At 41.1% G+C, this 13,991-nt stretch overlaps 2 protein-coding genes across 2 annotated transcripts in view; one reads left to right on the top strand and one right to left on the bottom strand.

Moving 5' to 3' along the window:
• The first annotated feature begins 2,093 nt into the window (after positions 1 to 2,093).
• hsd17b8 (hydroxysteroid (17-beta) dehydrogenase 8) lies at positions 2,094 to 6,078 on the top strand. The gene is made up of 9 exons (XM_084165192.1): positions 2,094 to 2,156; positions 3,049 to 3,251; positions 3,479 to 3,595; positions 3,802 to 3,897; positions 4,004 to 4,089; positions 5,165 to 5,249; positions 5,354 to 5,396; positions 5,674 to 5,748; positions 5,853 to 6,078. The coding sequence occupies exons 1-9, from the start codon at positions 2,111 to 2,113 to the stop codon at positions 5,870 to 5,872; spliced, it is 771 nt and encodes a 256-aa protein (XP_084021318.1). The 5' UTR covers positions 2,094 to 2,110; the 3' UTR covers positions 5,873 to 6,078.
• A 2,968-nt stretch (positions 6,079 to 9,046) lies between these two features.
• The window catches only part of LOC311131785 (uncharacterized protein), a gene marked incomplete at its 5' end in the record, with an annotated part of 40,112 nt that continues 35,167 nt past the window's right edge, over positions 9,047 to 13,991 (bottom strand). Inside the window, 10 exons of the mRNA XM_084164916.1 lie at positions 9,047 to 9,249; positions 9,658 to 9,894; positions 10,162 to 10,230; positions 10,329 to 10,441; positions 12,221 to 12,506; positions 12,768 to 12,821; positions 12,942 to 12,977; positions 13,255 to 13,308; positions 13,511 to 13,672; positions 13,836 to 13,889. Coding sequence (XP_084021042.1) covers positions 9,103 to 9,249; positions 9,658 to 9,894; positions 10,162 to 10,230; positions 10,329 to 10,441; positions 12,221 to 12,506; positions 12,768 to 12,821; positions 12,942 to 12,977; positions 13,255 to 13,308; positions 13,511 to 13,672; positions 13,836 to 13,889 — 1,212 coding nt within the window. The 3' untranslated portion in view covers positions 9,047 to 9,102. The remainder of the gene's footprint in view (positions 9,250 to 9,657; positions 9,895 to 10,161; positions 10,231 to 10,328; positions 10,442 to 12,220; positions 12,507 to 12,767; positions 12,822 to 12,941; positions 12,978 to 13,254; positions 13,309 to 13,510; positions 13,673 to 13,835; positions 13,890 to 13,991) is intronic.

Raw genomic sequence — 13,991 nt, 5'->3', positions numbered from 1 at the left:
AAACATCACTGCTCTAGAGGATATCTGCATGGAGGAATGGGCCAAAATACCAGCAACAGTGTGTGAAAACCTTGTGAAGACTTACAGAAAACGTTTGACCTGTGTCATTGCCAACAAAGGGTATATAACAAAGCACTTTTGTTATTGACCAAATACTTATTTTCCACCATAATTTGCAAATAAATTCATTAAAAATCCCACAATGTGATTTTCTGGAATTCTTTTTCTCATTTTGTCTGTCATAGTTATTAATGTGTACCTATGATGAAAATTACAGGCCTCTCTCATCTTTTTAAGTGGGAGAACTTGCACAATTGGTGGCTGACTAAATACTTTTTTTCCCCCACTGTATATCTCACTGGTCATCCCCAAAGCCAACACCTCCTTTGGCCGCCATTCCTTCCAGTTCTCTGCTGCCAATGACTGGAACGAACTGCAAAAATCTCTGAAGCTGGAGACTCTTATCTCCCTCACTAACTTTAAGCATCAGTTGTCAGAGCAGCTTACCGATCACTGCACCTGTACACAGCCATTCTGAAATTAGCCCACCCAACTACCTCATCCCCATATTGTTATTTATTTTGCTAATTTTCACCCCAGTATCTCTATTTGCACATCATCTTTGGCACATCTATCATTCCAGTGTTAATACGAAATTGTAACTATTTTGCACTATGGCCTATGTATTGCCTTACCTCCATAATTTACTACATTCGCACACACTGTATATATATTTTCTGTTGTATTTTTGACTTTATGTTTTGTTTACCCCATATGTAACTTTGTGTTGTTGTTTTTATCGCACTGCTTTGCTTTATCTTGGCCAGGTCGCAGTTGTAAATGAGAACTTGTTCTCAACTGGCTTACCTGGTTAAATAAAGGTAAAAAAATAAATAAAATGATAGCCTTTAGCTGAGATTGTGTTTTTTGGCCTGTCTTTTAGATTGGTGCATCATGGTAAAGGAATTGGAGGATTGGTTAGAGAGAATTTAACATATTATTTTATCATAGTAGCATAAATAAATGGTGTTATTTGGACTTATGGTTCATGAGAATACGTTTTGAATGGTTTTTCAAAATGTCCAAGATGGAGGGAAATCTATCCTGACAGATCTTATGGGTCCTTGGGGCAAATTTGTTCAGCATAAAGAAAGACACCTACATATAAAGTTTTAAGTCTTTAGGTCAAACGGGGCGTTGAATATGAGGGTTTAAGTGAGACTGCTTATAACAGTGCCCCCTATAGGCCAATTGGTGCCATTCTTTTTGACCAATTTACTCATGGCCTCTAGTTTCTGTATGCCAAATTAGAAAAAAAGTTACCAATCTATGCTTGAGTTATTTGACCATGTCAAGAAACAAGAAATAAGAAGGATTCAGACAATAACAATAGGTGTTCATGGCTTCGCATCGCTGAGAATCCTTAAAAAATCTAAAAATATTCCCAGACCATCTGCAGTACCCCAGCGGATCGCGAGCCACAGGTTGAAAAACACTGATACTGTATAGGCCTATTGAAGTTTAATTGCTTTGTCTGAATGTTTGTGCCTATAGCTTTCCATATTAGGTCAAAATAGGATTATTTCTGTATTACCTGCTGCAATTAAAATATAGAGAGCAATAGTAATGCTGTCTTTTTGAAGGCAGTTACTCTGCCATGGCTCATTGGCCAAAGCCTATGGGGAAATTAATGGGGTTAAACCCCCAAAAATACGGTCTGTGGTAAACACAGGTTTAGCAGATTTCGTGCTGTGAGATAATCTTCATCAGCCAACCTAATTTTTGTGTTTTTGAAGCGTTTCTGCAATCAAAACAAGCACATAAAGCACATAAAAGGTAATGTTAACACTGACTGATATTATCTCATACAACAAAACGTATAATATCTCCTAAGTCTGTGTTCTCCTAACCCCATTAATTCCCCATTAATTTCCCCCTTAGGAATGTCTGAACGAACCCACGTTAGGTTAGAATGAACAAGAGGAAACTCATTCCTTTTTTTAGGACTACAAGCTGGCTAGTCACAGAGATATGAGCTCAAACAAAACCTGTCCCGTGGCGCCATCTCCTGGATCAAGAGAGAACGACTCGATCTTCAACAACAACCATCATGGCGGCCACCACACGGCTCATATCAAGGTTGACAGTTGTCACGGGTTAGTGTCTTCTTTCACGCTTCGTCGGCCTTTATATTTAACTTAATACATATGTAAGGTAGGTAAATATAACTGCAGTTCTCTGTAGGGAATTAGTAGAGCAGATATATGTGCTTAGCTAGGCGCAACAACTTGTGTTGTTGTAGCTGACCCTTGGTCTAGTTGTTGGGCTTCAATCATTTTATTTCGTTGCAGTGCAAGATTGTAGTTAACAGTCGTTGTAACGTTAACATTGTTTCGACTAAGCTACATCACTGTTACAGTATATCATCTTCAGACATTCTTGAGAACGTTTGCTTTAAAAAATATATATATCTGTCCTGTGGTATCTCAACAGCAACATAGCCGTCCAAAACAATTTGTTAATGAAACCTTAATGACAATATCCCATTTAAGTCAACTTAACATAAACATACATTTTCTTTAGAGTAGCCTAGGCCATTTTAATTGGTAAAAAAAATAGTTGTCTTCACCTTTGCCTGATGAGACAGCTATGTCACTCTCATTGGATAAAAGGTGAAGACGACAATAATGTTCAATCAATCAAATTTTATTTATAAAGCCCTTTTTACATCAGCAGATGTCACAAAGTGCTATACAGAAACCCAGCCTAAAACCCCAAACAGCAAGCAATGCAAATGTAGGAGCACGGTGGCTAGGAAAAACTCCCTAATGTTGCCTTACAAGAATCTTCACTCAGATGAAATAAAGGCAAGATAGAAATAATACCCTCCCTGCTTATAGGCGACCGCTCATGTGTAGGTGACCAATCATCAGTCCTTTATTATAGACCTTATTTACAGAACATCCAAGTGGTATATAGCCCTCTCTTTACCTGCTGTGAGCTGCAGCAGATTGCCGCCTACATTTTTGCACTACCCATTATCTCCAGGAGGGGGCAGCGGGATTGGCCGAGCCGTATGCCAGCGATTTGCCTCCGAGGGTGCCACGGTAGTGGTAGCTGACATCAGCGAGGAGTCAGCCAATCAGACCCTGGGCAGTCTGAACCATGACCACAAAGGGCAGGACCACATGGCAGCTGCTGTGGATGTTTCATCAAGGGAGAGTGTAGAGAAGCTACTCACAAGCATTCAGGTGATTGACTGATTATCCTAAACCACATGCTGGTGTCTCCTACTAGGATAATAAATCAGTCATGTAACGTTTTTGGACCTTGACCTAAAGCACTTCACTCAGTTCTTCAACAACACAATCGCGAAGTTAGAAATTGCCTGAATCAGAAGAGACATTTTGTGTGAGTGAGTCACTGAATGCCATAAGTGATTAACTCATAAACAATGTGCTGTGATACCCTCCTGCAGTGTCGGTACTTCCAGCCTCCCACAATATGTGTGAACGCTGCAGGGATCACTCAGGATGAGTTCCTCCTGAAAATGGAGGACAAGGACTTTGACAAGGTTATCCAAGTCAATCTAAAGGTATAACCCTTTGTTCTTATTGTCCTGGCCACAATATATTTAAATGAGTGGAAGAAAAGAAGCAAGGGTTTCTCTCTCTGTTTAGGTTCAGTGATTCGTTTATGTTGTTACACCAAAATCAGAGAGTTAAAATGTTTTTAAAATAAACAGTGCTTCCTAACCTCGTATTCAACAAACTCCTCTATCTTTCCCCCTCTCTCTCTCAGGGCACATTCCTCCTGACTCAGGCTGTTGGCAAGGCTCTGGTTGCCTGTGGAGCACCTAAAGGCTCCATTATTACAGTGGGCAGCATTGTGGGCAAGGCGAGTCCAACATCTTAGCTATTGGCCCTCCAGGCATAGGTTATTAGCTTTCAACAGACTTCCTGCCATTCTTTAACATTCTCTTTGTGTTTCTGGCTGTTACCAGGTAGGCAATATTGGACAGGCAAACTACTCTGCTTCCAAAGCAGGTGTGGAGGGCCTGACCAGAACTGCAGCCAAGGAGCTGAGCAGGTAAGGCACACCTGGGTTATGTTCATTAGGGCAAACCGTAGCTAAATGTTTTGCAATAGAAACAAAAATGAGCATTTTATATTATACAAGTTGAGATGGTACCTAGCCTTTTTGGGCTGTTTTCTTCTGTGCCGTGCCTACTGAACACGATCCTGCATTTGATTTCAACACCCCAAATGTTACCCATTCACCAATAGAGAGAAGATAAATAGGCTATAAACATTCTGTAGTGAGCAGGGCCCAGTTTCCTGATAGCGATGGAACTTAGGCTTATGAGTGTTAACAATCCATCGTTCCTATGGCCAAAGATGTAACATGCGTTTCCCAAAACACCAGTGGGTCGTTGGAGCATGTGTCCATCTGATAGGATCTCTCGGATCAGCTTTCTCTTACCTTAACATTAGAATTAGTCCACAATACTGACGATGGATCAGCTCCTAGAGATATATCAACACCTATATGGCTGCAAATATTGAGGTGGTTTATTGTAATGCTTACCCTATAATAACTTAATCACATCATTGTGCACATGTTGTAACACATCATGAAATTAGACAGTGTAGCCTACAATTAGCAAAATAGAACTAAATTGACTGAAATATATAGGCCCATGTAGCCTTTAAGCCTACTGTATGCTTTTATGCAGTCAGCTTAGTTTTCATTTGAAGCATCTTTTTATCCTTCGCTTGTTTGTAACAAATGCAAAGACATTGGCAACTTTGTATTTGTAGTCAAATTCATTCTGAAGTTATTGGCGGTCACAGAGCGACAGATAAACAGCTTGGTTCTATGTTTAGCGGAGATCTTCTGTGTTTAAAAGTGACTCAGAAAGGGGCAAAAAAAAGCATCAAACGACCACTTAGCTGTTCTACGAGTGGTCTGAGGCAGTCTGTAAATAATGAGCGTTTTCAAGTACAACTTCAGTAACAATGGTTTTGGGAAACAGCTCGGCGTTTTAACGATGCTCCTATGAAGGTTCTAATGAACTTAGCCTTAAGATGCGTTTGGTAAACAGGACCCAGGGTGGTTTGAAGTATGACCTAAAACCTAAAATACAACTGCTCTCTTTCTCCAGATTTGGGATCCGGTGTAACTGTGTGTTACCAGGGTTTATAACCACACCCATGACTGATAAAGTGCCAGAGAAAGTAATCAGTCAGGTACGACTGAGTTCTCCTTTTATATTAGATAGAAAGTGACCTCCTGAATGTTGTTTTTGTATAGAAGTGTGTATTTAACTTGCTGTGTTGTTTTGTGTGTGCAGTTAACATCCATGGTGCCACTGGGAAGGATGGGAGAGCCTGCAGGTGAGAATACTGTACACATACTGTACACCTCTGTGCTATAGAGCACATCACAAATGCAGAGCTCCGTACCCTTTATAGTCAAGTTATAAGACTTAACCCCTCTCTCTCTCTCTCTCTCTCTCTCTCTCTCTCTCTCTCTCTCTCTCTCTCTCTCTCTCTCTCTCTCTCTCTCTCTCTCTCTCTCTCTCTCTCTCTCTCTCTCTCTCTCTCTCTCTCTCTCTCTCTCTCTCTCTCTCTCTCTCTCTCTCTCTCTCTCTCTCTCTCTGTGTGTATATAGAGGTAGCTGATGTATGTGCCTTTCTGGCTTCAGATGACTCTCGCTACATCACTGGAACCAGTATTGAAGTAACAGGTAATGGACCCACCTGAAATACATTAAAATGATTGATTAATGTTTAACAGGAAATGCCTTTTACTGCTGTCCTGTTAACAAAAGCATTTCTTACTCACCTTCAGGAGGCCTTTTCATTGGCTGAGACAACTTTCCATCATCCTCATTAAGACCAATGAGGCAAGTTCCCATCTAGGTCCAGTAATTGTATATTGATTCAATGTTCACATTGTGCCTTCACTTGTAATAATACAACTGATTGGGGATCGATCTGGTTTTGTAAATCTAGTCAATATGTACAAGGTAAATGTGATTGTGCAATAAATTTCAACTGATGTTTGTAACTTTTGAGATCTCGTGTTGTGGAGAGAGTTCCTAATACAGAGAGAGGGTCAGTGTTTAGAGGTTTCCAAATGTAACCAAGTTACGCCTCTAAACCCTCTACATTTATGTGCAGTTACTATCATTTAACTAGGGAAACTTAGTCATTACTAACACGGTTGGATTTAGAGATGTTTATAAACTCAAGAGGCTGACTTCACACACAGACACACTTATACAGTATGCACACAGAGAAAATGCGTTGGCATGTGGTTTAATTGGAGACATCGAACGGAAAACAACAAACCAAGACAGTGAAACTGAAGCAAAACAAAAACCAACAGAAAACGTAGCAAAAAAAATAAGAGAACAGTGGACTGTAGAGGGGGAAAAAGGTAAGGAGGCAGCCATAGATCAGAACCAAACTGGGGTGAAAACACTAGAAGTGATCTATTGGGGTGATATATAGTGGAAATAAGGTTGGGATGTGACTGATTCTGTGTTCACACACAGGTGGTAAGTTAACTAGAGATTTGTGAATGATGTGGTTGTATTCAGCTGTCTGAGCCGTTGTATGAAGAATGGAATAATAAATAAAATACTAGCCATTGTGTAACCCAGGGCAACATGCAACACCAGCCAGTTGAGGAAGAAAAAGGAGAGGGACAAGGAAAAATAAAACAAGGGAGTCGAGCAGCTCTTTTTAAAAAGATTATATATTACAGAAACAAACATTTAAAAAAAATTACATAAAATAATACTTTTTCTCTTTTCAGCACCATATTTTGTTGAAACATTTGTCTTTAACAAAAAAAACTAACCAATAGATGCAATTTTCTCTCGAGAATCACAAGGACATTATTTTTTCACCTCTGGGTTTAGTTTAGGTCAATCCCCCCTTCTCTGCAATATCAAAAGAAAAACAAACCAAAATACCCATAATGATATTCAACCCCATAGCCACATTACATTACTTACAAACAAAATCTTAGTAATTTTTCCCCAGGTGGTTGCTAGAATTTTCCCTCCCTCCCGCTAGCTATCCCCTGCCCACTGTGTTCTCACAACCGTAGAATCCCGGTGTCTGTTTGTCGCCCTCACCATACTCCTGCAGCACAGCTCTGCCCAGCATTGGCAAACCGCAATGAAATGTGACAGCATTGGAGAGTCCCCATTTAATCATTACAACAGAAGCAATCGTAACAACACAGTTCATGAATGCTAAAGAGTTACAATGTGATATGGCCACAAATTACATGTTTTATTTTTCACCATAACTGTTGACATGCATAGACCAAGGGGGTGTGCACAGATAACTCGGGTTAGTGTTTGTTTAATATGTATTTAATTGTTTTAACCGTCAAGTGAGAACTACAGGAAATAAATACAAAATGAAATACCACATTCGACTGGCATATTTGGTTTGTCGTTGTTTAAAGCACCCTGTTTGTTTTCAATAAATACAATAGAATATCACTATGTCTGTACAAATGGATTCTAATGCACATTTCCAGTAGGAGAACTGGTGACAGCATCATGTGGCTGTGATAGAGACAAACTTGAATTATTCATGCTGAATATATTAACGCTTTGGTATAATTAGCACCTTGCCACAGTTTTTGAAAGCATGCATTTATTCACTGTTGTAAGAGAGAACTTTTGGTCTTCATCTATTAAGCTCATATACATATTTAACCCTGATACCTTCCCTGCTTGAAAAGAGATGGAATGTCACAAATCCTGGAATGTAACCTGTGTTCTACATAAAACAATACAATTCCAGGCATCACACCTGTAAATACTGGACTGGTTTGATGGCATTGTGGCCTATTCGCTGGTCTAGCAACTCCAGTTCTGGCCTGTATGATAGTTGTAACAATTATTAAAAATACATGTACCATACATCAAGTTCAGTACAATTTACAAGGTTAATGGCTTTTGATTCATTGATACTTGGAGAAGGCAAAGACACCCTTCCGTCCCATTGCATGCAACATTATTTGCCCAATAATAAACAGCCATACAGTTCAGAGACAGTACATTGCGGTTAGGACTTTATTATTACAGTACTGAGCAAAGAACTGTTGATATTCACACCTTAAGTTAAAGCCGTGTTAAAACTAGAGATCTCACAGCTTTACTTACACTCCACTCGATCTCCACAAAGCACCGTAAAGTTTCTATTCACCCACCTCTATTATATCCTGCTTTAGGATAACTGTAATGTTAGACTGATAAAGTTGTATGATATCAAGGGCTGTTTGGTACAGAATTTCACTGTGGAGATGAATAGAAAATTCACTTAGCTAGACAACATGGACGTACAGCAGACGTCTGTTTCTTCAGGCCTGGTTGGCTACAGGCTCGGTTGTTTTCGGGTCCTACATGTTCTTCGTGGAACTCCCATTCTTTCATTGGTTTCCCCTTAATGTGGTGAGGCAGGAAGTGATGCTTGGATGGGGCGGGGCTTGGATGTAGGAGATGTACAAGTGTGTGGGCAGGGCGAAGCAGAGAGGTAGAGTGGGTGAGACAACTCGAAAGAGAGACAGCGGGAAGGAGAGAGGAGTGAGAGGGGGGTCCGCGACAGAGGGCTCTGGCGTGTATGGAAGGAGGAGACAGCTCTTTGGGCCAGCTGTTTGTTGGAAAATAACACGGTTTTATTCTGTTAACGGTCAGAACGCTATCTCTCGTTCTCGCAATCGATCTTTGGTCTCCTCTTCGTGAGAATGTTTGTGTTCTACTTTTCTCTTGTCGTCCATTTCTATTTGGGAGATGTTTTCCCCTGGGCATGTACTTGAGTGAGTGCATGTCTGTTTCACAACAGTATTTGTGTGTGTGTGTGTGTGTGTGTGTGTGTGTGTGTGTGTGTGTGTATGGTCGTGTATGTGAATGTGCTTGGTATCATGAAATACATTTACAAATTACTGGGCATGTACTGTATATTGGTTTGTCTATGTCAATGTTTGTGTTAAGTGCATCAGTGTTTGTGACAAGTGTGTGTGTGCATCAGTGTAAGTGTATATTCTATACGTGTCTGTTTCTCTGCACTGTGTTTTAGCCCAGGAAACAGACAGGTCCCACTTCAAAGCCAAATTTCTGCTTGCTCTCCCCAAAGTCTGTGATCTTGAGGTCCCGCAGAGGAAGCTGCTCCACCTGGGGCGTGTTCACCTCCAACACTGTCCTGTCGAAGCCCTTACGATACTGCGGACAGAGAGAGACAGGTGAGATCACTACACCTGACGCAAGGGTATCTGCATAGGATTTATTATTATACTTTGATTGTGTGTACTTTTTGTATTGGCATGTGTTCTTATTGACTGCTGAGAGGGAAATGATTCAATTAGCCTACATCAGATAAATAATAGAGCAACTTTCAGGGATTTCTGACACATTTTTCTTTTAAAAAAACCTAAGGGGGGATATACCCCAGACCCCCTATAAAATCTCAGGTTTCTTAGTTTATTTTTGATATACTTGAGATAAGCATCATAACTTGAATGTCCACACAGAGAGGTGAGTAAGCTAGAGAGATGGCTTTTGGTTCCCAACACTGGCAATTGTTACTGAGTGGACCACACTGTTTAAATAAACCAATGAAATGAGACTCACAGAACAGCCATCGACCAGGGCCTTGACGTATGGGCTGGTCTCATAGCTGATGTCCTCATCGTTGGCGCCCTGGAAGTGCAGCGCCCTCTTGTGGCCGTTATCGGCCGTGCGGTCGGCCCAGGCCACGGAGTGGTGGCAGTGGTAGGTGAGGTTCTGGCGGGCCTGGACACTCAGCAGCCGCAGGAAGCCCAACTGGACCACGCCGATCGGCTCTCCATTAGAGTCCACGTACGAGAGCTAGGGGGGAGAGAGGATGTCCCATGAGATAAAAACTGATAGAGGTGAACGCTATAACAAGCATTAAAAGCAGAGTGTGATATGTCAACCTGACACTAAATAAAAATGTTGCTTAGTGACAGAGTTATGATAATGCTGTGATAATTTTCCCGATTGACCTTAATCTTTACCCATTTGTTGATAGCCAGGTCAAACATCACACACTAATGGACTATAATGAATGTCCCTCTGGGATTCTGCACATTGGTGTAATAAACTCAAACTAACCTTGCTGCCAGTTGCAAACTCACTGTACCAGGAGCCTGGTTTCTCTGTGGTCCAAGAGTTGAGCTTTACCTAAGAGAGACAATTAGATGTATGTTTAAACATACAGCTACTTCAGGGTAGAGTTTGTGTGTACATTACTGACTGATAAGCGCAGTCTCTCTTCTCACCGTGTCTATGCCCTTGCTGGGGTACAGGCAGGTCTCCCCACCGGCGGTGAAGTTACAGAACACCTTGAGAGAGTCGCGAGAGCAACCCTGGTTCGGGTCGATCCAGTACTCTCCTACAGGGGGGAGCAGAGAGATGAGGCACGACTAAACAACAAGGAATTCAAATGACTTAATATGTGACTTAATGTGACTCAAATGACTTAATGTGAAGTCGGCATTTATCTTTCTTTGTATTAATGGCTGATTGACGCACCCGCGCGTCAACCTAATTAGCATAATACAACATCCCCATTGAAATCCTTTGTTTAAGCTAGAGATAGGTTTTTTGCATGGGCTGCGTCTCAATCCACTTCATGCGCCGATGTCGGCCTTCCGTGTTTGCGGTGGAAGGTGGCTGAGCTACACTGGTGTTTGTCAGACCAGGAGACATCCCAAAAATCGGTCTCCTCATGATTACGTCTGTAGCGTCCAAACGGTTTGGGCTACAAACTAATACAGTGAGCTCCAAAAGTATTGTGACGGTGACACATTTTTTGTTGTTTTGGCTCTGTCAGCATTTTGGATTTGAAATGATACAATGACTAACTATGAGGTTAAAGTGCAGACTGTCAGCTTTAATTTTAGGGTATTTTTTTTATCCATATGGGGTGAACCATTTAGAAATTACAGCACTTTTTGTACATAGTCCCCCCATTTTAGGGGACCAAAAGTATTGGGACAAATTCTGTTATATGTGTATTAAAGTAGTCAAAGTTTAGTATTTGGTTCCATATTCCTGGCACACAATGACTACATTAAGCTTGTGACTACAAACTTGTTGGATACATTTGCTGTTTGTTTTGGTTGTGTTTCAGATTATTTTGTGCCCAATAGAAATTAATGGTAAATAATGTATTTCATTATTTTGGAGACACTTTTATTGTAAATAAGAATATAATATGTTTCTAAACACTTCTAAATTAATGTGGATGCTACCATGATTACTGATAGTCCTGAATGAATCGTGAATAATGATGAGTGAGAAAGTTAGACACACAAATATGATACCCCAAAGACATGCTAACCTCTCAGCATTACAATAACAGGGGAAGTTAGCATTTTTGGGGGGTAATGATATTTGGGCATCTGTAACTTTCTCACTCATCATTATTCATGACTATCCGTAATCATGGTAGTACCCACATTAATGTAGAAGTGTTTAGAAACATATTCTATTCTTATTTACAATAAAAGTGACTTCAAAATGACACAATACATTATTAACCATTCATTTCTATTGGGCACCAAATAATCTGAAACAACCAAAACAAACAGCAAATGTATCCAACAAGTTGGGACCAAATACTACATTTACTAAATACAAAATCAGGAATATGGGACCAAATACTACATTTACTAAATACAAAATCAGGAATATGGGACCAAATACTACATTTACTAAATACTAAATCAGGAATATGGGACCAAATACTACATTTACTAAATACTAAATCAGGAATATGGGACCAAATACTACATTTACTAAATACTAAATCAGGAATATGGGACCAAATACACCATTTTTTAATACTTCAATACACACAACTGAATTTGTCCCAATACTTTTGATCCCTTAAAATGGGGGGACTATGTACAAAAAATGCTGTAATTTCTAAACAGTTCACCCGATATGGATGGAAGTACCCTAAAATTAAAGCTGACAGTCATTGTATCATTTCAAATCCAAAGTGCTGGAGTACAGAGCCAAAACAACTAAACATAGACTTAGACTTTAGTTAAAAGTGAACCTAATAAAGTCTTTGTAGGAGTTCCTCAGTCTTTAAAAAAATCCCCTGTGTGAAGTCAGAATTGCCACATTTTTGTGAATTGTTTTACACCTGAAAGCCCCGTACCGTCTTTGAGCTCTGGCTGGCTGAGTTTGAGGTCCTGGCAGGTGCGTGCAGGGCTGTCCTTGGTGCCCAGAGGGAAGCGCATGGTCTCGATCTCCTGTCGCAGCGAGTTCAGTGAGCCGAAGATCTCCTCCATGCCCTCACTGCCTGTCAAGAACTCTGTGCCGGTGGCGTCAGCTGCGACTGCCTCCTCGTCTGTCTCGAACAGCATCCGGCTGGCATCGATGGAGCGCTTGGACTTCTTGGAGATTTGGATGGGCAGTGGCTGGATGACGTCGCCTGGAGGACCCTGATTGGAGGAGGGTCACAGAGAAAGATTATTATTGGTTAATAATGATTAATGAGATTAATAGATTTAGGTTTCAGTTAACTTATTTATGTTTGAACTGAAAACTGTAGATGTACACATAGATATATGCTATGCTCTAGAATGATGTAAGCAACTAGACACAGATCTAGACAGGACTAAACTACTGAAAAATGGTGGTAAAGTATGAGTATTTAATTAGTTTCATGGAGTAAACTGATTACGCAAAGGATGGGTACTCACTGGAGGCCCAGGGGGTCCTGAGACGCCCTTCTCTCCCTTGGGACCAGCTCCTCCCTGGAACACACAGACAGGAGATATCAGAGACTGAACAATACACTACATGGTACTCCACAGTCATTATAATATTGAAGCAGATATTACACTACAGAGTGTGGAGGAAGGAGTTCTACTCACTGTAGCACCCTTAGCTCCCTTGACACCTTGGGGACCCTGTGAAAGAGGCGCAGGGAAGTAATGATTATCATTCAATAGACGCTAACTATTATCACTGTTATACCGCCATAGAAAAGAGGAGATTCAAATGATTAGAGAGAGACATAACAGACACGCAAGACACAAAAGGCATGGATACATTCATGCTTAAATCTTTCTATGTTACAGGTTCTGTTTTGAGAATAGCACAATGGTGATAGAGGATGTTACATGATATACTGATAAAAGAACCAGGAGAGGTGATGTAGAACTGGTAAAGGGTAGAGTTACTCACAGGCATACCAGCAGGACCAGCAGGACCGATAGGCCCATTGCCTCCAGAGACACCCTAAAACACAGTTACCACACAATAAATGCATCAGCACTGAACTCAACTGTTTGTTGAAGGGTGACATAGAATACATGTTCAATAGGGGTGTGTCATACAGACACAACAACATCATATTTCCAGTGTGCGTGTGCTCAGAGGAAAGATACGGTATCTTTCAAAGCTCTTTAATGTCAGCTAAGGAGAGACAGGTGTCACTCACAGTCTCTCCCTTGGACCCGTGTGTCCCCTGTGGCCCTGGCAGTCCCCTGTCTCCCTTCTCTCCTTGCTCTCCGGGGGGCCCAATCAGACCGATCAGACCTGAGTGGCCCTTCTCTCCCTTGTCACCGCCCTCGCCGCGCAGTCCTGGCAAGCCTGGTGGTCCCTGGAGGAGAGAGAGAGAGATGGTACTATAGCTATACAGATTAAGGAAGTGGGTATATTCAATTTAAGCATCAATATAGCCCTGTATGCCTATAGATCAACACGGTGTGGAAGATACAATCTATTATAGATCTATTAATGTACATATCACTGTCTTATCTCACCAGTGGTCCGGGAGGTCCCTTCTGGCCGGCAAGGCCTGGAGAACCTTGCGCACCCTGGAAGAGATCATGAGATGTAAGTTAGTGACACTCAGCCTAATACATCAAACAGCTCAGCTACACTGTTGTTCATAGCTAGTAGTAGTGAACAGCCTAAAT

The sequence above is a fragment of the Coregonus lavaretus genome (assembly GCF_964263955.1).
Source record: "Coregonus lavaretus genome assembly, chromosome: 7".
Taxonomy (NCBI): Eukaryota; Metazoa; Chordata; class Actinopteri; order Salmoniformes; family Salmonidae; genus Coregonus; species Coregonus lavaretus.
The sequence above is the reverse complement of the archived record's forward strand: the minus strand, read 5'-3'. Positions and strand labels throughout refer to the sequence as shown.